The 22,836-nt window shown below is 48.9% G+C and overlaps 1 protein-coding gene across 1 annotated transcript in view; it reads left to right on the top strand.

Annotated features, from left to right (window-relative positions):
• Positions 1-22,836, top strand: part of SNTG2 (syntrophin gamma 2) — a 202,949-nt gene that overhangs the window by 71,075 nt on the left and 109,038 nt on the right. The window contains exons 9-10 of the mRNA XM_066596680.1: positions 11,676-11,803; positions 22,610-22,739. Of these exons, the coding sequence (XP_066452777.1) occupies positions 11,676-11,803; positions 22,610-22,739 (258 nt within the window). The remainder of the gene's footprint in view (positions 1-11,675; positions 11,804-22,609; positions 22,740-22,836) is intronic.

Raw genomic sequence — 22,836 nt, 5'->3', positions numbered from 1 at the left:
AAAAAACTGCCATTAAAGTGGCATATTTGCAAAAATATGACATTTTATTTTCTGTCCTCTAAATTGCATTAAGGCCTGAAAGAAAACTGTGGGGTCAAAATACTCATGACACCCCTCAGTGAATACATTAACCCCTTGAGTGGCACGCCCGGAAATTTTCCGGGACGAGCTCCACTGCTCATAGTGACATAGCCCGGAAGATTTCCGGGCTATGTATCACTATGGGAGCTGCAGAGCACAATGCCACAAGCTGTGACATTGTGCTCTGCCTGCACAGACCCACACAGAGCAGTGCAAGGGCTTTGAAAAACCAGAGAAGATATTGCCGATATGTCGGCAACCTCCTGCTTTGTTTACAGGTTGCCATAGAGACCATCGGCTTGTCAGAAGCAAGCCGATGGTCTCTGTGGCAGGGAGAGCTGGTTGTTAGCTGTCAGAGGACAGCTAGGTACCAGCTCTTACAGCAGAGATCAGAGAAAACCTCCGATCTCTGCTGTGTTAACCCTTTACATGCTGCAGTCTATGTGACTGCAGCATGTAAAGGGCTGTCACTGCAGCATGTAAAGGGCTGTCACCATCGGACCCCTGGAATGTGATCAGGGGTCCTGATGGGTCCCTGTGGAAGTCCCCTAAAGGGACAAAAAAATAATTAAAAAAAAACAAAAAAAAAACACTTGTCTCCCTTTACTTTGTAAAAAATCAAAAATACAATCACACATGTGGTATCCATGCGTCATAATGACCCAGAGAAGAAAGTTAATACATTATTTAACACCTTAATGACATGGCCCCTTTTTTTCTTTTTCCCCATTTCTTTTTTTCCTCCCCCCTGTTTAAAAAAAATCACAACTTGTCCCGCAAAAAACAAGCCCTTATATGGCCATGTCAATGGAAAAATGAAAAAGTTATAGCTCTTGAGACGCAACTGCAAAATTAGTTGAAATTCAATGATTAGACCATTTTAAAAAACCTGCCCTGGTGGGCACGACAGGGTGGTAGGAAACCCGCCACTCAAGGGGTTAAAGGGTGTCGTTTTTAAAATGGCTTAGCAAAATTTTAAAAATTCATGTTAAATTTGTTCGTCTCCCAAATGGTTAAAAACTAATGTTTTTCAAATGTGCATCCAGAATGAAGTAAGAAGATGGAAGTATATTTCTTATCAAAAATTTGTACAGTATGTTTACACATTTGACATTATACATATTTGACATATTGCAGTTGAAAATGTGAAAAAAATGACAATTTTGGTGCTTTTAATAAATATACACAAATTCAATCGGTCTATTTTACCACCTAAATGAAGTATATTATGCGTTTAAAAAAAATGTCAAAATTGCTTGGATATGCAAAACTTTTATGGAGTTATTCTATGTTAAAGTGACACGTCAGATTTCCAAAATTTGGCCTGGCCATTAGGGCACAAACAGGCTTGGTCACTTAGGGGTTAAGCTTACCCTCCTAATTCAGCACAAACTCTTGCCCTAGGACAAAAGGAGGCAGTTATACTACCTGCTATTGGTCTTCTGTGCAAATATCGCTCTGATCCTCCGATTCCACAACCTGTTTTTTGGCCTAAGTAGATGGATAACACAATCTTCAGACTACCTAATCCAAAGAGTGCATTAATAGTGTTAGACTACCAATGCAATATACCTGCTCTGGCCATTCAACGAGCAGTGCGCAATGTGCATTAGGCAGCTCGAAAATTGCAGCCAATGGATCGGAGGGACAGCAGCAAAGTACAGCAAAAGGTTTTATACCCCCATCTCCACTCCCAGGACAGAAATTTGTCCCGAGACCAGAGGGTCGCTTTAAGGGGAACCTGACACATTCCCACAGCACCAGAAACTAAGTTATGGTGTTGTTAGGGGACGTAACCGTCAGGCTAACGAAGAACCCGAGAGGTTCGCAAGCTGGCTATAACATCATGTATTTTTGTTAGCCATTAAAAGCTATCATACCTACAAGATCACTTGGTTTCTCTTGCTGGGAGCAATCACATTTTGCTCTACTGGTTAACACCGTACCAAACCTTTGATTTCATTTTTTGAGGTACACATAACTTTTTTAAATCACTTTCTAATCAGTTTTGGGGGGGATGGAGATACAGAAAACAGCATTTCTGACAGTTTTAATTTTTTCTTTGATAGATTTTACATGTGGGATAAATAACACGATAATTTTAAAATCTAGCTTGCTATGGATGCGGCACTAGCCATGATGTATTGTTTTCCTCTTTTTTTTTAATCTCCAATGGCATACATACATACGTGGGGGCTTCAACAACAAGAGAGTCCCTCGTTGAATGTTCACACATTCACACCTCATGTACAGAGATAGTGCTTGTTTATAGAAAGGTCTTGACTCCCTCTAGAGGGAAAATATCTTTGCTGATCCAAACTACTATAGTAGTGAGAAAATACGAGAAGGTTAAAGGGAATATCCAACTTAAAAAATATTTTAAGACATCTTCGACTTGTATAAAACAGAAAAGGAACACAACTCACCACATGTTTCCCTCGGTGATCTAGAACTTGAGCTCCCACAGTCCCCTTGGTCTTTGTGTACAAGCGCCCAGCATATGACTGCTGCAGCCAATCAATGGCCATACCACTGGCATGACACTTAGGCCTCATGTCCACGGGCAAATTAAGAATTAAAATCCAGAGCGTTTTTCCCGCACGCGGATCCGCGCCCCGTAGGGATGCATTAGACACCCGCAGGTAGTTAAATACCTGCGGATGTCATTTTTCCCTGCAGGGGCGGGTCCCGCGTGCAGGAAAAAATCCGGACATGCTCCATTTTAGTACGGGTCTCCCGCGCGGACGGCTCCCGCAGGCTTCTATTGAAGCCTATGGAAGCCGTCTGGATCCACGGGAGACCCGCACCTGAATTAAAATCACCTGCTCCGGACGGTACGGGTCTTCTCTTCTTCGCGGCCGGATCTTCCTTCTTCGGCCCGGTGGATGCGCCGAGCACATCCGCCAGGCCGAAGAAAGAGGATCCGGCCGCGACGGAGAGAAAATCAGGCCGCGAAGAAGGGAAGATCCGGAGCGTCCGGAGAGGTGAGTAATTCTTATTTTCAGCCCTCATGTCCGCAGGGCCCGATTTTCCCCATGGACATGAGGCCTTAGTGATGGGAACCATAATACCAGAAGTATGTGACCTTTGTGACCAGTGGGGGACTCTATATAATGATCATAATTAAACTAGAGGTGTTCAGAGGTCTCTAGCAAAGAAAACTGTGGGCAGAACCCAGTAAAGGTTATATTTATACTCATCGGGGTATTAGGTTTCTTGAAGAAGAAAAAAGTAGTACTAAATGTTGCCACCGGGGGAATATTTGGTGCTATTGAAGTGTAAGATATAGGAATACATCACAACTAATGACTAAGAACCATCCATTATGGTTTGGGACAATGTAAGAGTCATAGCACTGCAACCATACTGTACTGAACTGAATAAGAGACTGACAGAATCCTTATATATGCCATACCATTCCCATAATGCACCAAAAATTCCCCTGCTGGCAACATTTGGTACTATTTTTTCATCTTTTTTTTCTGAGAAATCTAAATCCCTCTGAGTATACACATCTACTTTTATTGGGTTTTTCGCTAGAGACCTCTGAAACCTCTATTTAGATTATTATCCCCCTGTACTTATGTGCTTCTATAGCATCATTGTTATCCATTTGAATTTCCTGCATTTTTAGCTCTCATGTAAGATTACATCTTTAATTAAATCCATTTTACTAATACATTTGAAACATAGCTCCCACAAGAAATTTTATATGAGCTATGAAGTTGGATGATTTCCGTGACCTTTCATTCCCGGCACACAGCGTTACTCTCTCTGAGTTTAGCCTACAGACTCAGGTGACTAAATTCAGTTCTAACATCATGATCTGTCATGTTCTCTAACCTTTGCCTTCATTTCCCGTTACTTAGCCTTAATTTTACTCTCATTTTCTCATTTTAGCATGGCTAAGACTTTGCTTTTAAACCATTAAACACAATATGATCCTAGTCCGAGTCTTTTCCACTCTTCTAATGTTGCATATGTACTCTACTAGAGATGAGCGAGCACCAAAATGCTCGGGTGCTCGTTACTCGAGACGAACTTTTCGCGATGCTCGAGGGTTCGTTTCGAGTAACGAACCCCATTGAAGTCAATGGGCGACCCGAGCATTTTTGTATATCGCTGATGATCGCTAAGGTTTTCGTTTGTGAAAATCTGGGCAATTCAAGAAAGTGATGGGAACGACACAGCAACGGATAGGGCAGGCGAGGAGCTACATGTTGGGCTGCATCTCAAGTTCACAGGTCCCACTATTAAGCCACAATAGCGGCAAGAGTGCCCCCCCCCCTCCCAACAACTTTTACTTCTGAAAAGCCCTCATTAGCAATGCATAACTTTGCTAAGCACCACACTACCTCCAACAAAGCACAATCACTGCCTGCATGACACTCCGCTGCCACTTCTCCTGGGTAACATGCTGCCCAACCCCCCCCCCCCCCACGACCCAGTGTCCACAGCGCACACCAAACTGTCCCTGCCCAGCCTTCAGCTGCCCTCATGCCACGCCACCCTCATGTCTATTTATAAGTGCGTCTGCCAGAGGAACCGCAGGCACACACTGCAGAGGGTTGGCACGGCTAGGCAGCGACCCTCTTTAAAAGGGGCGGGGCGATAGTCCACAATGCTGTACAGAAGCAATGAGAAATCCAATCCTGTGCCACCTCCATCTGGAGCTGCACACGTGGGCATAGCAATGGGGAACCTATGTGCCACACACTATTCATTCTGTCAAGGTGTCTGCATGCCCCAGTCAGACCGCGGTTTTTTATAAATAGTCACAGGCAGGTACAACTCCGCAATGGGAATTCCGTGTGCACCCACAGCATGGGTGGCTCCATGGAACCCACCGGCGGTACATAAATGTATCCCATTGCATTGCCCATCACAGCTGAGGTAATGTCGTGCTTAATGCAGGTGGGCTTCGGCCCACACTGTATGCCCCAGTCAGACCGGGGTTCTTTAGAAGTGGACACATGCAGTTACAACTCCCTGTGGACCCACAGCATGGGTGGGTGCCAGGAAGCCACCGGCGGTACATTAATATATCCCATTGCATTGCCCATCACAGCTGAGGTAATGTCATGTTTAATGCAGGTGGGCTTCGGCCCACACTTCATGCCCCAGTCAGACTGGGGTTCTTTAGAAGTGGAAACATGCAGTTACAACTCCCTGTGGACCCACGGCATGGGTGACTCCCTGGAACCCACCGGCGGTACATAAATAAATCCCATTGCAGTGCCCAACACAGCTGATGTAATGTCGTGCTTAATGCAGGTGGGCTTCGGCCCACACTGCATGCCCCAGTCAGACCGGGGTTCTTTAGAAGTGGACACATGCAGTTACAACTCCCTGTGGACCCACAGCATGGGTGGGTGCCAGGAAGCCACCGGCGGTACATTAATGTATCCCATTGCATTGCCCATCACAGCTGAGGTAATGTCATGTTTAATGCAGGTGGGCTTCGGCCCACACTGCATGCCCCAGTCAGACCGGGGTTCTCTAGAAGTGGACACAGGCAGTTACAACTCCCTGTGGACCCACGGCATGGGTGGCTCCCTGGAACCCACCGGCGGTACCTAAATATATCCCATTGCAGTGCCCAACACAGCTGATGTAATGTCGTGCTTAATGCAGGTGGGCTTCGGCCCACACTGCATGCCCCAGTCAGACCGGGGTTCTTTAGAAGTGGACACATGCAGTTACAACTCCCTGTGGACCCACGGCATGGATGGCTCCCTGGAACCCACCGGTGGTACATAAATATATCCCATTGCAGTGCCCAACACAGCTGATGTAATGTCGTGCTTAATGCAGGTGGGCTTCGGCCCACACTGCATGCCCCAGTCAGACCGGGGTTCTTTAGAAGTGGACACATGCAGTTACAACTCCCTGTGGACCCACGGCATGGGTGGCTCCCTGGAACCCACCGGCGGTACATAAATATATCCCATTGCAGTGCCCAACACAGCTGATGTAATGTCGTGCTTAATGCAGGTGGGCTTCGGCCCACACTGCATGCCCCAGTCAGACCGGGGTTCTTTAGAAGTGGACACATGCAGTTACAACTCCCTGTGCACCCACAGCATGGGTGGCTCCCTGGAACCCACCGGCGGTACATAAATATATCCCATTGCAGTGCCCAACACAGCTGATGTTACGTCAGCTGTAATGCAGGTGGGCAAAAAATTAATTGGATTACACTGTAGGCGAGGGCCCCCAAAAATTGGTGCACCAACAGTACTAATGTACCTGAGAAAAATTGCCCATGCCCAACCAAGAGGGCAGGTGAAACCCATTAATCGCTTTGGTTAATGTGGCTTAATTGGTAACTAGGCCCGGAGGCAGCCCAGTAAAAATAAAAATTGGTTGAGGTGAAAGTTTCAACGCTTTAATGAGCATTGAAACGTATAAAAATTGTTTAGAAAAATTATATGACTGAGCCTTGTGGGCCTAAGAAAAATTGCCCGTTCGGCGTGATTATGTGAGGTTTCAGGAGGAGGAGCAGGCGGAGGAGGAGGAATATTATACACAGATAGATGAAGCAAAAAGGTCCCCGTTTTGGATGGTGATAAAGAACGATGCTTCCATTCGCGGGTGCAGCCTACGTATTGTTTAGGTATCGCTGCTGTCCGCTGGTGGAGAAGAGAAGTCTGGGGAAATCCAGGCTTTGTTCATCTTGATGAGTGTAAGCCTGTCGGCACTGTCGGTTGACAGGTGGGTACGCTTATCCGTGATGATTCCCCCAGCCACACTAAACACACTCTCTGACAAGACGCTAGCCGCAGGACAAGCAAGCACCTCCAGGGCATACAGCGCGAGTTCAGGCCACGTGTCCAGCTTCGACACCCAGTAGCTGTAGGGGGCAGAGGCGTCACCGAGGACGGTCGTGCGATCGGCTACGTACTCCCTCACCATCCTTTTACAGTGCTCCCGCCAACTCAGCCTTGACTGGGGACCGGTGACACAGTCTTGCTGGGGAGCCATAAAGCTGGCAAACGCCTTGGATAATGTTCCCCTGCCTGCGCTGTACATGCTGCCTGATCTCTGCGCCTCCCCTGCTACCTGGGCCGTGGAAATGCGCCTTCGGCCACTAGCGCTGTCGGATGGGAAGTTTACCACCAGTTTGTCCACCAGCGCCCTGTGGTATAGCATCATTCTCGAACCCCTTTCCTCTTCGGGAATGAGAGTGGAAAGGCTCTCCTTATACCGTGGGTCGAGCAGTGTGTACACCCAGTAATCCGTAGTGGCCAGAATGCGTGTACCGCGAGGGTCACGAGAAAGGCATCCTAACATGAAGTCAGCCATGTGTGCCAGGGTACCTGTATGCAACACATGGCTGTCCTCACTCGGAAGATCACTTTCAGGATCCTCCTCCTCCTCCTCCTCCTCCTCCTCTGGCCATACACGCTGAAAGGATGACAGGCAAGCTGCATCTGTACCCTCAGCAGTGGGCCAAGCTGTCTCTTCTCCCTCCTCCTCATGCTCCTCCCCCTCCTCCTCCTCCTCCTCCTCTGGCCATACACGCTGAAAGGATGACAGGCAAGCAGCATCTGTCCCCTCAGCAGTGGGCCAAGCTGTCTCTTCCCCCTCCTCCTCATGCTCCTCCCCCTCCTCCTCAACGCGCTGAGATATAGACATGAGGGTGCTCTGACTATCCAGTGACATACTGTCTTCCCCCGCCTCCGTTTCCGATTCCAAAGCGTCTGCCTTTATGCTTTGCAGGGAACTTCTCAAGAGGCATAGCAGAGGGATGGTGACGCTAATGATTGCAGCATCCCCGCTCAGCATCTGGGTAGACTCCTCAAAGTTTCCAAGGACCTGGCAGATGGCTGCCAACCAGGCCCACTCTTCTGTAAATAATTGAGGAGGCTGACTCCCACTACGCCGCCCATGTTGGAGTTGGTATTCCGCAATAGCTCTACGCTGCTCATAGAGCCTGGCCAACATGTGGAGCGTAGAGTTCCACTGTGTGGGCACGTCGCACAGCAGTCGGTGCACTGGCAGATTAAACCGATGTTGCAGTGTCCGCAGGGTGGCAGTGTGCGTGTGGGACTTGCAGAAATGTGCACAGAGCTGGCGCACCTTTCCGAGCAGGTATGACAAGCGTGGGTAGCTTTTCAGAAAGCGCTGAACCACCAAATTAAACACATGGGCCAGGCATGGCACGTGCGTGAGGCTGCCGAGCTGCAGAGCCGCCACCAGGTTACGGCCGTTGTCACACACGACCATGCCCGGTTGGAGGCTCAGCGGCGCAAGCCAGCGGTCGGTCTGCTCTGTCAGACCCTGCAGCAGTTCGTGGGCCGTGGGCCTCTTATCTCCTAAGCTGAGTAGCTTCAGCATGGCCTACTGACGCTTTCCCACCGCTGTGCTGCCACGCCGCGCGACACCGACTGCTGGCGACGTGCTGCTGCTGACACATCTTGATTGCGAGACAGAGGTTGCGTAGGAGGAGCAGGAGGAGGGTGGTTTAGTGGAGGAAGCATACACCGCCGCAGATACCACCACCGAGCTGGGGCACGGAATTCGGGGGGTGGGTAGGACGTGAGCGGTCCCAGGCTCTGACTCTGTCCCAGCCTCCACTAAATTCACCCAATGTGCCGTCAGGGAGATATAGTGGCCCTGCCCGCCTGTGCTTGTCCACGTGTCTGTAGTTAAGTGGACCTTGGCAGTAACCGCGTTGGTGAGGGCGCGTACAATGTTGCGGGAGACGTGGTCGTGCAGGCCTGGGACGGCACATCGGGAAAGGTAGTGGCGACTGGGAACTGAGTAGTGCGGGGCCGCCGCCGCCATCATGCTTTTGAAAGCCTCCGTTTCCACAAGCCTGTAAGGCAGCATCTCTAGGCTGATCAATTTGGCAATGTGCACGTTTAACGCTTGAGCGTGCGGGTGCGTGGCGGCGTACTTGCGCTCGCGCTCAAACAGTGGCGCTAGCGACGTCTGGACGCTGCGCTGAGAGACATTGCTGGATGGGGCCGAGGACAGCAGAGGTGAGGGTGTGGGTGCAGGCCAGGAGACGGTAGTGCCTGTGCCCTGAGAGGGGGGTTGGATCTCAGTGGCAGGTTGGGGCACAGGGGGAGAGGCAGTGGTGCAAACCGGAGGCGGTGAACGGCCTTCGTCCCACCTTGTGGGGTGCTTGGCCATCATATGCCTGCGCATGCTGGTGGTGGTGCCTCCCCAGCTGATCTTGGCGCGACAAAGGTTGCACACCACTGTTCGTCGGTCGTCAGGCGTCTCTGTGAAAAACTGCCACACTGTAGAGCACCTTGACCTCTGCAGGGTGGCATGGCGCGAGGGGGCGCTTTGGGAAACAGTTGGTAGATTATTCGGTCTGGCCCTGCCTCTACCCCTGGCCACCGCACTGGCTCGGCCTGTGCCCACACCCTGACTTGGGCCTCCGCGTCCTCGGCCGCGTCTACGTCCTCTAGCCCTCCCCCTACCCCTCAGCATGCTGTATTACCAGTAATGCAGAAACAGAACGCTGTAATTAAATGTGCCGCTTATTGGCCTGTGGTTGAAGGCTGACTTCGCTTACGGAACGCCAGGAAATAATTTGGCGCAAGCCTGCTGTAACACTTAGCTGGCTGCGTATGATTTTGTAGAACTGCTACACCCAGCACAGACAGACCCAGAACACTGAGCACAGTCACAGGCAGGCCAAATAGATTTTTTGCCCCAAATTTTTTAGCAAAGGCCCACTGCCTATATTCAATCAATATGTCTTCTGTCCCTGCCTACGCACTTCTGTCCCTGGAGTATTACTGCAGGGCGCAATGCTCTGCACGGCCGATATACCAAAAAAAAAAAAATGTGCAACACTGCACAAAGCAGCCTCCACAGCACTGCACACGGTTAGATGTGGCCCTAAGAAGGACCGTTGGGGTTCTTGAAGCCTAAAATACTCCTAACACTCTCCCTATAGCAGCTCCACCAAGATACCACTTTCCCTCCTCTATGTCAGAACGCATCTGTGGCGAGCCGCGGGAGGGGACGATTTTTATACTCGGGTGACACCTAATCTCGCCAGCCACTCACAGCAGGGGGGTGGTATAGGGCTTGAACGTCCCAGGAGGAAGTTGTAATGCCTTCCCTGTCTTTCAATTGGCCAGAAAAGCGCGCTAACGTCTCAGAGATGAAAGTGAAAGTAACCCGAACATCGCGTGGTGCTCGTTACGAGTAACGAGCATCTCGAACACGCTAATACTCGAACGAGTATCAAGCTCGGACGAGTACGTTCGCTCATCTCTATACTCTACGCATCACTCTCCGAGGTGTAATCGTCTTGCTCATGTCTATCATGCAATCTACTAATTTCTGTGAGAAATGAAACTCTCTTATGGTACTTTTAGACGAGCCAATTTATCATTTGAATGAGGCCAACGAACGAATGACGTCACCGCTAGCTCATTTGCTTGTGCATTCTTTTTAAACCGGCAGATACATTGTGGCAGATTCAAAGAAGAAATGGTTCAGTCGTTCACATGATAATGACTGAACAAGTGCTGTTTAAACCAAACGATAAGTTAAAGAGCCAATGATGATCATTGCATAAAATGAAAGATGAGCGAAAAATGGATGACTATCATTCGTCGTTTGGACGTTGGCGCGGGTTTAGACTCGCTTGACCGATTTTTTGGGAAGATAATCGTTCCGTCTGAACACACCTTTAGGCTGCCAGTACATAAGCACCATTAATGCTCATGTAATAATGCTAATTGCCGGGCTGCATTTGCAGGTTCAGCCCAGGAATTGTTGGGAACAGAAATAGCACTAGCGGCGGTCAGTAATGCTAGTATAATAACAGCCTTACATGCACTCTAACAGACAGTAGGAAGATGCTAGCTGCCTTTAAAGGCAACGTGTCATACCCTTTGTGCTGAGGACAGCATAAAGTAATGACAGGCATGTTGATCTTATCAGTCCATCACTTATGGGGTTTAGTGCTGTGTTTTTTTTAATAACCTAAATTTTTTTTTACATGAGCCTAGGGCCAAAAAAGAGTCATGTTGGCTGCTAACGTCTCCCACCGACTGTGACTGAGAACTTTCTAGCTATGCATTGTAATAACTAGAATGCTGTCCATCATGGTGGGTGGGGTTATCAGCCACAATGACCCTTATCTGGCCGTGGGCTCGTGTATAATATTGTAAGTTATTTTAAAAAAACACAGCACTATACTCTATAAGTGAATCAATGAGGGCAGCATGAAGGACCAGAGGCGTAACTTGAAGCTTTCAGGCCCCAATGCAAAACCTGTAACAGGGCCCCCAATTATAATACTTTATTCATAGTACTAGGTTCCCTATATTGAGAAGAGAGGCCTTATGGGCACCCTAAGGCTCGTGGGCCCGGGTGCAGCCGCATCCCCTGCATCCTCTATAGTTACGCCCCTGGACGTGACAGATTCCCTTTGAGATAGCAGTAGGTCACCATCTCTACTGGGCCCCTGAGGGTTGCATATATTGTATGTCCACCCCTGAGAAAAACTGCCCCAACATTATTTAGAATGGGATTCCTCATATGAAGTGTTTGATATTCAATGTATTTTTATGGAATTTTTTTTCATTGCATTTTGCTTTATTTTTATTTTACCTTAGGCCCCCTCATCTCCCTCCTCACCCACGATTCAAGAACCCAAATACGAAAAAAGATGGATAGATGAACTTTCAATTCCTTTACTAATGGCTCGAATTTCAAGGTTCAAGGCTTCAACAGTAAAGTTAAGGTTTGTGCTACCATAACTCTATTATGTTTTACTTTCAACAAGTTCTATGAGATTCTTGTTTGTATATTTTGCCATTTAATGTAAAAAAAATTACTCCTTTTAGACCTGCACTATCCGGGTCTCCATAACTTCCATAGAGCTGAATGGAGACAGCTGCACCTTTTCATTCATTCCATGTCCTGGCTAAGGTTAAATAACAAGGGAAGAGATGCTCATGATGATATCCATATTTTCTAATAGTTCATTTGGAGAAGGGTTGGCAAGTTAGGACAAAGCAATTAGCTAAAACAGAATGTAGACTGGGGAAGTGCATGGAGAGCTCGGTAGATCCAAGTGGGTGGAATAATTCAGAAAGAAAAGGTGGAATATTGTGCGCATCCGTGGGAGTTGCTGATAGGAAGTAGATTTAGTAGTCATAAGCCTGCAGACACAGAAGTCCATTACTAGAGATGAGCGAACACCAAAATGTTCGGGTGTTCGTTATTCGGAACGAACTTCCCGGGATGCTCGAGGGTTCGTTTCGAACAACGAACCCCATTGAAGTCAATGGGCGACCAGAGCATTTTTGTATTTCGCCGATGCTCGCTAAGGTTTTCATGTGTGAAAATCTGGGCAATTCAACAAAGTGATGGGAATGACACAGAAACGGATAGGGCAGGCGAGGGGCTACATGTTGGGCTGCATCTCAAGTTCACAGGTCCCACTATTAAGCCACAATACCGGCAAGAGTGGGCCCCCCCCCCCCCTCCCAACAACTTTTACTTCTGAAAAGCCCTCATTAGCATGGCATACCTTTGCTAAGCACCACACTACCTCCAACAAAGCACAATCACTGCCTGCATGACACTCCACTGACACTTCTCCTGGGTTACATGCTGCCCAACCAACCCCCCTCCCCCCCCACAGCGCACACCAAAGTGTCCCTGGGCAGCCTTCAGCTGCCCTCATGCCACACCACGCTCATGTCTATTTAGAATTGCGTCTGCCATGACGAGGGACCGCAGGCACACACTGCAGAGGTTGGCACGGCTAGGCAGCGACCCTCTTTAAAAGTGGCGGAGCGATAGCCCACAATGCTGTACAGAAGCAATGAGAAATAGAATCCTGTGCCACCGCCATCAGGAGCTGCACACGTGGGCATAGCAATGGGGAACCTATGTGCCACACACTATTCATTCTGTCAAGGTGTCTCTGCATGCCCCAGTCAGACCGGGCTTTTTAATTCATAGACACAGGCAGGTACAACTCCCTATTGTGAAGTCCCTGTCGACCCACAGCATGGGTGGCTCCCTGGAACCCACCGGCGGTACACAGAAATATCCCATTGCATTGCCCAACACAGCTGAGGTAGTAATGTCGTGCTTAATGCAGGTGGGCTTCGGCCCACACTGCATGCCCCAGTCTGACTGGGGTTCTTTATAAGTGTACAGATGTAGTAAAAACTCCGTGTGCACCTACAGCATGGGTGGGTGCCAGGAAGCCACCGGCGGTACATAGAAATATCCCATTGCATTGCCCAACACAGCTGAGGTAGTAATGTTGTGCTTAACCCTTTCCAATCCAATTTGTATATGGTTTTCCTAGGGGGCTTACTCTTTTTCTGCTGTTATACAACGGCGCTATATGCTGGCTAAAGCCAGTACTGCATGAGCTGACACGTAGGATAGGCTCCGACAGCAGAGAGGCTGGCAATATACAGTAAGAGAACCCCGACGGACGTCTACCAACAACGGAGCTGTACAGCCTTAAACCCTAATGTCTTCACAGGTCACACAGTGGACTGGAAAGGGTTAATGCAGGTGGGCTTCGGCCCACACTGCATGCCCCAGTCTGACTGGGGTTCTTTACAAGTGGACACATGTAGGTTAAACTCCCTGTGGACCCACTGCCTGGGTGGGTGCCAGGAAGCCACCGGCGGTACATAGAAATATCCCATTGCATTGCCCAACACAGCTGAGGTAGTAATGTCGTGCGTAATACAGGTGGGCTTCGGCCCACACTGCATGCCCCAGTCAGACGGGTTCTTTAGAAGTGTACAGATGTATTAAAAACTCAGTGTGCACCTACAGCATGGGTGGCTCCCTGGAACCCACCGGCGGTACATAAAAATATCCCATTGCATTGCCCAACACAGCTGAGGTAACGTCAGCTGTAATGCAGGTGGGCTAAAAATTAATTTGATTACACTGTAGGCGAGGGCCCACAAAAATTGCTGTATCAACAGTACTAATGTACATCCCAAAAATTGGCCATGGCCAGCCAAGAGGGCAGGTGAAACCCATTAATCGCTTTGGTTAATGTGGCTTAAGTGGTAACTAGGCCTGGAGGCAGCCCAGTGTAACGAAAAATTGGTTCAAGTTAAAGTTCCAATGCTTTTAAGCGCATTGAAACTTATAAAAATTGTTCTGAAAAATTATTTGAGTGAGCCTTGTGGCCCTAAGAAAAATTGCCCGTTCAGCGTGATTACGTGAGGTTTCAGGAGGAGGAGCAGGAGGAGGAGGAGGAGGAATATTAGACACAGATTGATGAAGCAGAAATGTCCCCGTTTTGGATGGTGAGAGAGAACGTAGCTTCCATCCGCGGGTGCAGCCTACGTATTGCTTACGTATCGCTGCTGTCCGCTGGTGGAGAACAGAAGTCTGGGGAAATCCAGCCTTTGTTCATCTTGATGAGTGTTAGCCTGTCGGCACTGTCGGTTGACAAGCGGCTACGCTTATCTGTGATGATTCCCCCAGCCGCACTAAACACCCTCTCCGACAAGACGCTAGCCGCAGGACAAGCAAGCACCTCCAGGGCATACAGCGCTAGTTCAGGCCACATGTCCAGCTTCGACACCCAGTAGTTGTAGGGGGCAGAGGCGTCACCAAGGATGGTCGTGCGATCCGCTACGTACTCCCTCACCATCCTTTTACAGTGCTCCCGCCGACTCAGCCGTGACTGGGGAGCGGTGACACAGTCTTGGTGGGGAGCCATAAAGCTGGCCAGGCCCTTAAAGACTGTTGCACTGCCTGGGATGTACATGCTGCTCGATCTACGCACATCCCCTGCTACCTTGCCCTCGGTACTGCGCCTTCTGCCACTAGCGCTGTCGGCTGGGAATTTTACCATCAGCTTGTCCGCAAGGGTCCTGTGGTATAGCAACACTCTCGAACCCCTTTCCTCTTCGGGAATCAGAGTGGGCAGGTTCTCCTTATACCGTGGATCGAGCAGTGTGTACACCCAGTAATCCGTCGTGGCCAGAATGCGTGCAACGCGAGGGTCACGAGAAAGGCATCCTAACATGAAGTCAGCCATGTGTGCCAGGGTACCTGTACGCAACACATGGCTGTCTTCACTAGGAAGATCACTATCAGGATCCTCCTCCTCCTCCTCCTCCTCCTCCTCCTCAGGCCATACACGCTGAAAGGATGACAGGCAATCAGCCGGTGTACCGTCAGCAGCGGGCCAAGCTGTCTCTTCCCCCTCCTCCTCATCCTCCTCATGCTCCTCCTCCTCCTCCTGTACGCGCTGAGAAATAGACAGGAGGGTGCCCTGACTATCCAGCGGCATACTGTCTTCCCCCGCCCCCGTTTCCGAGCGCAAAGCAGCTGCCTTTATGGTTTGCAGGGAATTTCTCAAGATGCATAGCAGAGGAATGGTGACGCTAATGATTGTAGCATCGCCGCTCACCACCTGGGTAGACTCCTCAAAATTACCAAGGACATGGCAGATGTCTGCCAACCAGGCCCACTCTTCTGAAAGGAATTGAGGAGGCTGACTCCCACTGCGCCGCCCATGTTGGAGTTGGTATTCGACTATAGCTCTACGTTGTTCATAGAGCCTGGCCAACATGTGGAGCGTAGAGTTCCACCGTGTGGGCACGTCGCACAGCAGTCGGTGCACTGGCAGCTTAAAGTGATGTTGCAGGGTGCGCAGGGTGGCAGCGTCCGTGTGGGACTTGCGGAAATGTGCGCAGAGCCGGCGCGCCTTTACGAGCAGGTCTGACAAGCGTGGGTAGCTTTTCAGAAAGCGCTGAACCACCAAATTAAAGACGTGGGCCAGGCATGGCACGTGCGTGAGGCTGCCGAGCCGCCACCAGGTTACGGCCGTTGTCACACACGACCATGCCCGGTTGGAGGCTCAGCGGCGCAAGCCAGCGGTCGGTCTGCTGTGTCAGACCCTGCAGCAGTTCGTGGGCCGTGTGCCTCTTATCGCCTAAGCTGAGTAGTTTCAGCACGGCCTGCTGACGCTTGCCCACCGCTGTGCTGCCACACCGCGCGACACCGACTGCTGGCGACATGCTGCTGCTAACACATCTTGATTGCGAGACAGAGGAGGAGGAGGAGGAGGAGGAGGGTGCTTTAGTGGAGGAAGCATACACCTCCGCAGATACCACCACCGAGCTGGGGCACGCAATTCTGGGGGTGGGTAGGACGTGAGCGGTCCCAGGCTCTGACTCTGTCCCAGCCTCCACTAAATTCACCCAATGTGCCGTCAGGGAGATGTAGTGGCCCTGCCCGCCTGTGCTTGTCCACGTGTCCGTAGTTAAGTGGACCGTGGCAGTAACCGCGTTGGTGAGGGCGCGCACAATGTTGCGGGAGACGTGGTCGTGCAGGGCTGGGACGGCACATCGGGAAAAGTAGTGGCGACTGGGAACTGAGTAGCGCGGGGCCGCCGCCTCCATGATACTTTTGAAGGACTCAGTTTCCACAACCCTATACGGCAGCATCTCAAGGCTGATGAATTTTGCTATGCGGACGGTTAACGTTTGAGCGTGCGGGTGCGTGGCGGCGTACTTGCGCTTGCGCTCGAACACTTGCGCAAGCGACGGCTGAACGGTGCGCTGAACTACACTGCTGGATGGGGCCGAGGACAGCGGAGATGAGGGTGTGGGTGCAGGCCATGAGGCGGTAGTGCCTGTGTCCTGAGAGGGGGGTTGCATCTCAGTGGCAGGTTGGGGCACAGGGGGAGAGGCAGGGGTGCAAACCGGAGGCGGTGAACGGCCTTCGTCCCACCTGTGGGGTGCTTGGCCATCATATATCTGCGCATGGTGGTGGTGGTGAGGCTGTTGGTGTTGGCTCCCCGGCTGAGCTTTGCGCAACAAAGGTTGCACACCACTGTTCGTCGGTCGTCAGGCGTCTCTGTGAAAAACTGCCAGACCTTAGAGCACCTCGGCCTCTGCAGGGTGGCATGGCGCGAGGGGGCGCTTTGGGAAACACTTGGTGGATTATTCGGTCTGGCCCTGCCTCTACCCCTGGCCACCGCACTGCCTCTTGCAACCTGCCCTGCTGATGCCCTTGACTCCCCCTCTGAAGACCTGTCCTCCTGAGTAAGCGTTGCACACCAGGTGGGGTCAGTCACCTCATCGTCCTGCTGCTCTTCCTCCGAATCCTCTGTGCGCTGCTCCCTCGGACTTACTGCCCTTACTACTACCTCACTGCAAGACAACTGTGTCTGATCGTCATCGTCCTCCTCACCCACAGAAAGTTGTTGAGACAGTTGGCGGAAGTCCCCAGCCTCTTCCCCTGGACCCCGGGAACTTTCGAATGGTTGGGCATCAGTGACGATAAACTCCTCTGGTGGGAGAGGAACCGCTGCTGCCCAATCTAAGCAGGGGCCCGAGAACAGTTCCTGGGAGTGTTCCCGCTCCTGAGCAGGTGTTATTGTAGTGGAGTGAGGAGGCTGGGAGGAAGGAGGAGCAGCAGACAGAGGATTCGGATTGGCAGCAGTGGACGGCGCAGAACTGCGGGTAGACGATAGGTTGCTCGAAGCACTTTCTGCCATCCAGGACAGGACCTGCTCACACTGCTCATTTTCTAATAACCGTCTCCCGCGTGGACCCATTAATTGGGCGATGAATGTGGGGACGCCAGAAACGTGCCTCTCTCCTAATCGCGCAGCAGTCGGCTGCGACACACCGGGATCAGGAGCTCGGGCTGTGCCCACACCCTGACTTGGCCCTCCGCGTCCTCGGCCGCGTCCACGTCCTCTAGGCCTACCCCTACCCCTCAGCATGCTGTATTACCAGTGATTTGATTTCACAGGCAGGAAATAAATTGGCGCAAGACTGCAGGCCAAATATAATTTTTGCCCTTTTTGGAAAACGAAAGGCCCCACTGCCTCTAGTGAATGAATTATCTAAGTTTAATAACTGTGCTGTGTCCCTGCTAATGTGTCACAGAACGTGAGGGTAGCAGAGTTATTATAACTCTTGGAGAGCAGGTATTTTTTTCCCAATTAAGGAAAGCAAATGGCGAAGCCAGCAGTAAAGCGTAGCTGGGTGCGTCTGATTTAGCAATGTTGTTCACGCAGCTCACACGTGTCCACCGCCCTTAGGACGGACAGAGGCTGGACAAATAGATTTGTTTTCAGTTTTTTTCCACCAAAAGGCAGCACTGCGTATATTCAATGAACATGAGAAGTTTAATAACTGTGCTGTGTCCCTGCTTATGTGTCACAGAACGTGAGGGTAGCAGAGTTATTATAACTCTTGGAGAGCAGGTATTTTTTTCCCAATTAAGGAAAGCAAATGGCGAAGCCAGCAGTAAAGCGTAGCTGGGTGCGTCTGATTTAGCAATGTTGTTCACGCAGCTCACACGTGTCCACAGCCCTTAGGACGGACAGAGGCTGGACAAATAGATTTGTTTTCAGTTTTTTGGCACCAAAAGGCAGCACTGCGTATATTCAATGAATAATAACTGTGTTGTCGCCCTGCCTATACAATTCTTTCCCTGCAGTATCAATGGAGGGTGCAATGGTCTGCAGAGGCGATTTTGAGAAGCAAAAAAAAATGCAGCACAGCTAACAGCAGCCTGGACAGTACTGCACACGGATAAATATGGCCCTAGAAAGGACCGTTGAGGTTCTTGAAGGCTACACTCACTCCTAACACTCTCCCTGCCTATGCAGCACTTCTGTCCCTAATGCCAGGTGCAACGCTCTGCAGAGCCGATTTTGAGAAAAAAAAAATTCCCACTGCTAACAGCAGCCAACACACAGCTATCAGTGGCCCTAATAAGGACCTTTGGGGGGTCTTGAAGCCTACACTAACTACCAATTCTTTCCCTACAGCAGCTCCGGTACAAACAGCACTGTCCCTCATCTAACTCACACCGCATCTGAGGCGAACCGCGGGAGGGGCCGACTTTTATGTTCGGGTGACACCTGATCTTCCCAGCCACTCACAGCAGGGGGGTGGTATAGGGCTGGAACGTCACAGGGGGAAGTTGTAATGCCTTCCCTGTCTTTCAATTGGCCAGAAAAGCGCGCTAACGTCTCAGGGAAGGAAGTGAAAATAACCAGAACACCGCATGGTGTTCGTTACGAATAACGAACATCCCGAACACCCTAATATTCGCACGAATATCAAGCTCGGAAGAACACGTTCGCTCATCTCTATCCATTACAGATCCAAGTATGTCGGAAACCCATGAGTAGAGACCTAGTTCCAACCAGACCTGGTATGAGAGTGATCCACATATTAAAGACTGTGCACAAATCACAGAAGCCACTGTTCTCCTCAGCAGATAGATACCTTCCTGGCCCAAGAGGTAGAGCCAAAATTTAATTTTCTAGTTGAAGTGGTTGTGTGGTTTCAATATATTTTATGGGCTGGACAGGAGTTAAAATAAAAAAATTAAAGCCTACTCACTTGTCTTTGTCCCCTGTGACACAACTAACCGGTTTTTGTTGCTCTGCCCTTGTCTTCCAATGCTGAAAGTCAGGTGACCACTGCAGACAACCTTCCTAACTCCTGGCATCAGCACTTACATTCTGGGTGCCATGAAGCCAGGAATTCATTGTGGCCTCTGATTGGCCAAAAGGAATCGCCTGACTTTAGGCTGCCGAGGACAAGCAAAGAGCAGTGGGAGCCGGTTAGCTGTCCTAGAAGGGAGAACACAGGTGAGTAGCATTTTTTTTAAATTTTAACTCATGCCCAGTGCATAAACGTTTTTAGATTGAAATCACACAACCCTTTTAATGGTTGTTAGTACACCACTGTTTCTGCGCTGGCTGTCGACCTCAGTCACAGCTGCATTTAGTTCAGCCTGATTGACAAATGTACCTAGCTGTTGTTACCACATAGTAACTTAAGGATAGGTTATAACTGTTTGGTTGCTGTGGGTTCCACTACAGGGACCCCTACCAATGACGAGAATGGGAGTTCCAAGCCCCACTTCCTGTATTAATGGTGTACATGCACATTATCACTCCATTAATATTTATGGGATTGCTAGAGATAACCAAGCACTGTACTGTACAGGATTTATTAAGAGAAGTGTAAATTTTAATAAACCTGGCGTACCATTCATTAACTAGCCTGTCCAATTTCATTGGGGGAAGGCATGTCATTATTAGCACATGGGGATCATTGTTTCTAAATGTGAGTCAAGGTGATTGGTTCAGTCTGTGCAAGCCCTAGCATCATTAGGTAGGGATATATAGTTGAGTAAAGGGCCAATCGTTTAGATCTGGACTAATGCTAAGTGAACCGAACCAGTAGAACCCTGTTTCAGGTCAAAGTTAGCTAAAAATTCAGTTCAGCCTGAACCCAAATTTTTATCAAAATTCGACCCGAAGCAGGGTTCTACTGGTTCTGTTGGCTCAACAGTAGTCCTGAACATTGGTATATAACACTGTCTAAGAGCTATAAAAGACCTGTTTAACACTCTCACATTGTTATTCAGGCTTTTATGGATCTTAGACAGTGTTATACAGCAGTTTTAGGGGTTTTGGTGAACTCCTGGTTCGTTTTTAACTGATTCAAATCAAACTGAACTTCTTGCGGAAGTTCAGCAAGCCAATCAAACTGGACTTTTCAAAACTTGGCTCATCACTAATCTGGACTATTAGTTAAGGACCATTTATACACAACGATTATCGCTCAAAAGCTATCTTTTGAGCAACAATCTTTGCGTCTAAATGCGCAGCCATCATGCACTGTTCGTTGATCGCTCATTTCTAGCCAGCTAGAAATTAGTGATGAGCCTTATCAGCACTGCACGCTGATATCTCAGTGAACAGTGCTGATAGCATTCTTTCAGCTGGTATCCTGCTGGCAGTTCTCAGGCATATGCAAAACAGCTGCATTGTTCTCCGAGCTATTGCAGTGGTATCTCCCTCCGCCTGCATAACTCTTAAGTAGCTAATTAGCTACTTAAGAGTTATGCAAAGATGATCGCTCAAAGCTGTCACTCAAACTGTTGCTCATTACTCCGTGTAAATGGGTCTTTAATGCGATGGTCCACAAACTCCACCACATTGCAGAAACAGAAAATCCCCATTAAGACAATGGGTAATAGATGACTGAATCACCACTCTGCGTGGCAGCTGACATTACATTCACATGCATACTTGTATTCTAACCTTGCTGTGCTGGACTTGAATGAGAGTCGCTAACAAATAGGAACCATTATCAAGTTCATGAACAAGAATACTTGGCAGGCAAACAGGAAAACTTTTGCCCTTCCCCTGCTCTGAATAACTGTGACGATATAAGTATTCCCTAAGGGAGTCCTGCCTGCCCTTTGTTATACTCATCAGAAGAATACAAATTCTTCTATGAGTCCTAATACAGTAAGCGTCTCAAACCAAGTACTGCATGGCAAAGTAATGCAACGTCAGGTCAAAACATTTTTAACCAAGTAGGTAATAATCTTCAAGTTTAGGACTATTTTACACAGTATGCAAATGTAGAAAACATTAACTGGACGCTTAAAACATTAAATGCACAATTGCACCAAACTTTAAATTGATGCTTCACACAATAAAAGCATTGAAAAGTCAAGTTAAAGTTTGCTGCAATTTATTTATTGCATTACCCCTTTGCAATCCAATTTTGAATTCAGGGTTCTTCTAGGAGGCTTTCTCTTTCTGCCATTATACAATGGCGCCACCTGCTGGCTAGAGCCAGTACAGTGGTATGTGACATGCTGGAGAGGCCCCTGACAACAGAGCAGCCAGTGATTTACACTAAGAATACCCTGCCGGACGTCTTCCGACATCGGAGCTGTACAGCCTTCAATCAGAATGTCTTCAGATGTCAGACAGTGGATTGAAAGGGTTAAGGGGGATTTTCCATCTTAGATTTTCATGACATATCCACAGAATATGCCATAAAAGTCTAATATATGTGGTTCCCAGGGCATAATACACCTATGTCAAGTTCTATCCCCACTGCTCTTGTACTAGTTGAAGGTGGTGGCTGAAGGTGGTGAGGATTTATAAAAACAGCCAAGTGGGCTTAACCAAACTGTTTCCATAAGACCTCCAGCTAACTAGCGGTTGTTTTTTCATCCTTGTGGAGTCCGATTGAAAAACAGACACACTATGGACTCCTATTATCCAATTTGGCAACAGAGACCACAGTTTTTTTCACATGAAAAAAACTCATGGCATGCACTATTCTACACTGATTTATGGATGTGCCACACCCATTCAAGTCTATGGGGATAGAAAAATAATGGACAGCACTCAGATGCCATCTATGTACAGTCTGGGTGCCATCCATGTGCCATTTAGTGGTTTTTTTCAAAGAAAGGCATCTAAAACAGATGGCACATGGAAGTGAAAAGACACAGGCAACACAGAACTGCACAAGGATGGAAAAACGTTCAGCTTTTGTGGTCGTAACTCAGATGATTTTTTTAATGCATGTGTGCATCTAGCCATGCAGCCAGGAAAAATCCAAATCTGCAGAGTTTGTGATCAGAAATGAAAATTCTTAAGCATAGAGTTAAATGTAAGTAATATGCAACTGCGACTAATTTGCAGAATGTAAAAACTATAAACCAATAAATAATAGTGAATGTCTTTTGTTTGCAATAGACCAAATTCATTTGAGCTTCTGGCCCAAGATGGAGTCAGTTCAGAAACTCTCCAGTTGAACTCAGCATCTGACAGTGCAGACTGGCTACGAGCAATATCTACAAATATTAGTGATCTGACTCTACAAAATGTAAGTTTTTTACATCTGTGATTGTAACATGGAGAAATGATATGTATATAGAATGAAGGAACTGCTGGACCACATCTGACTCTTTCAAGGAAGGGTC

Source organism: Eleutherodactylus coqui, chromosome 1 (genome assembly GCF_035609145.1).
Source record: "Eleutherodactylus coqui strain aEleCoq1 chromosome 1, aEleCoq1.hap1, whole genome shotgun sequence".
Taxonomy (NCBI): Eukaryota; Metazoa; Chordata; class Amphibia; order Anura; family Eleutherodactylidae; genus Eleutherodactylus; species Eleutherodactylus coqui.
The sequence above is the reverse complement of the archived record's forward strand: the minus strand, read 5'-3'. Positions and strand labels throughout refer to the sequence as shown.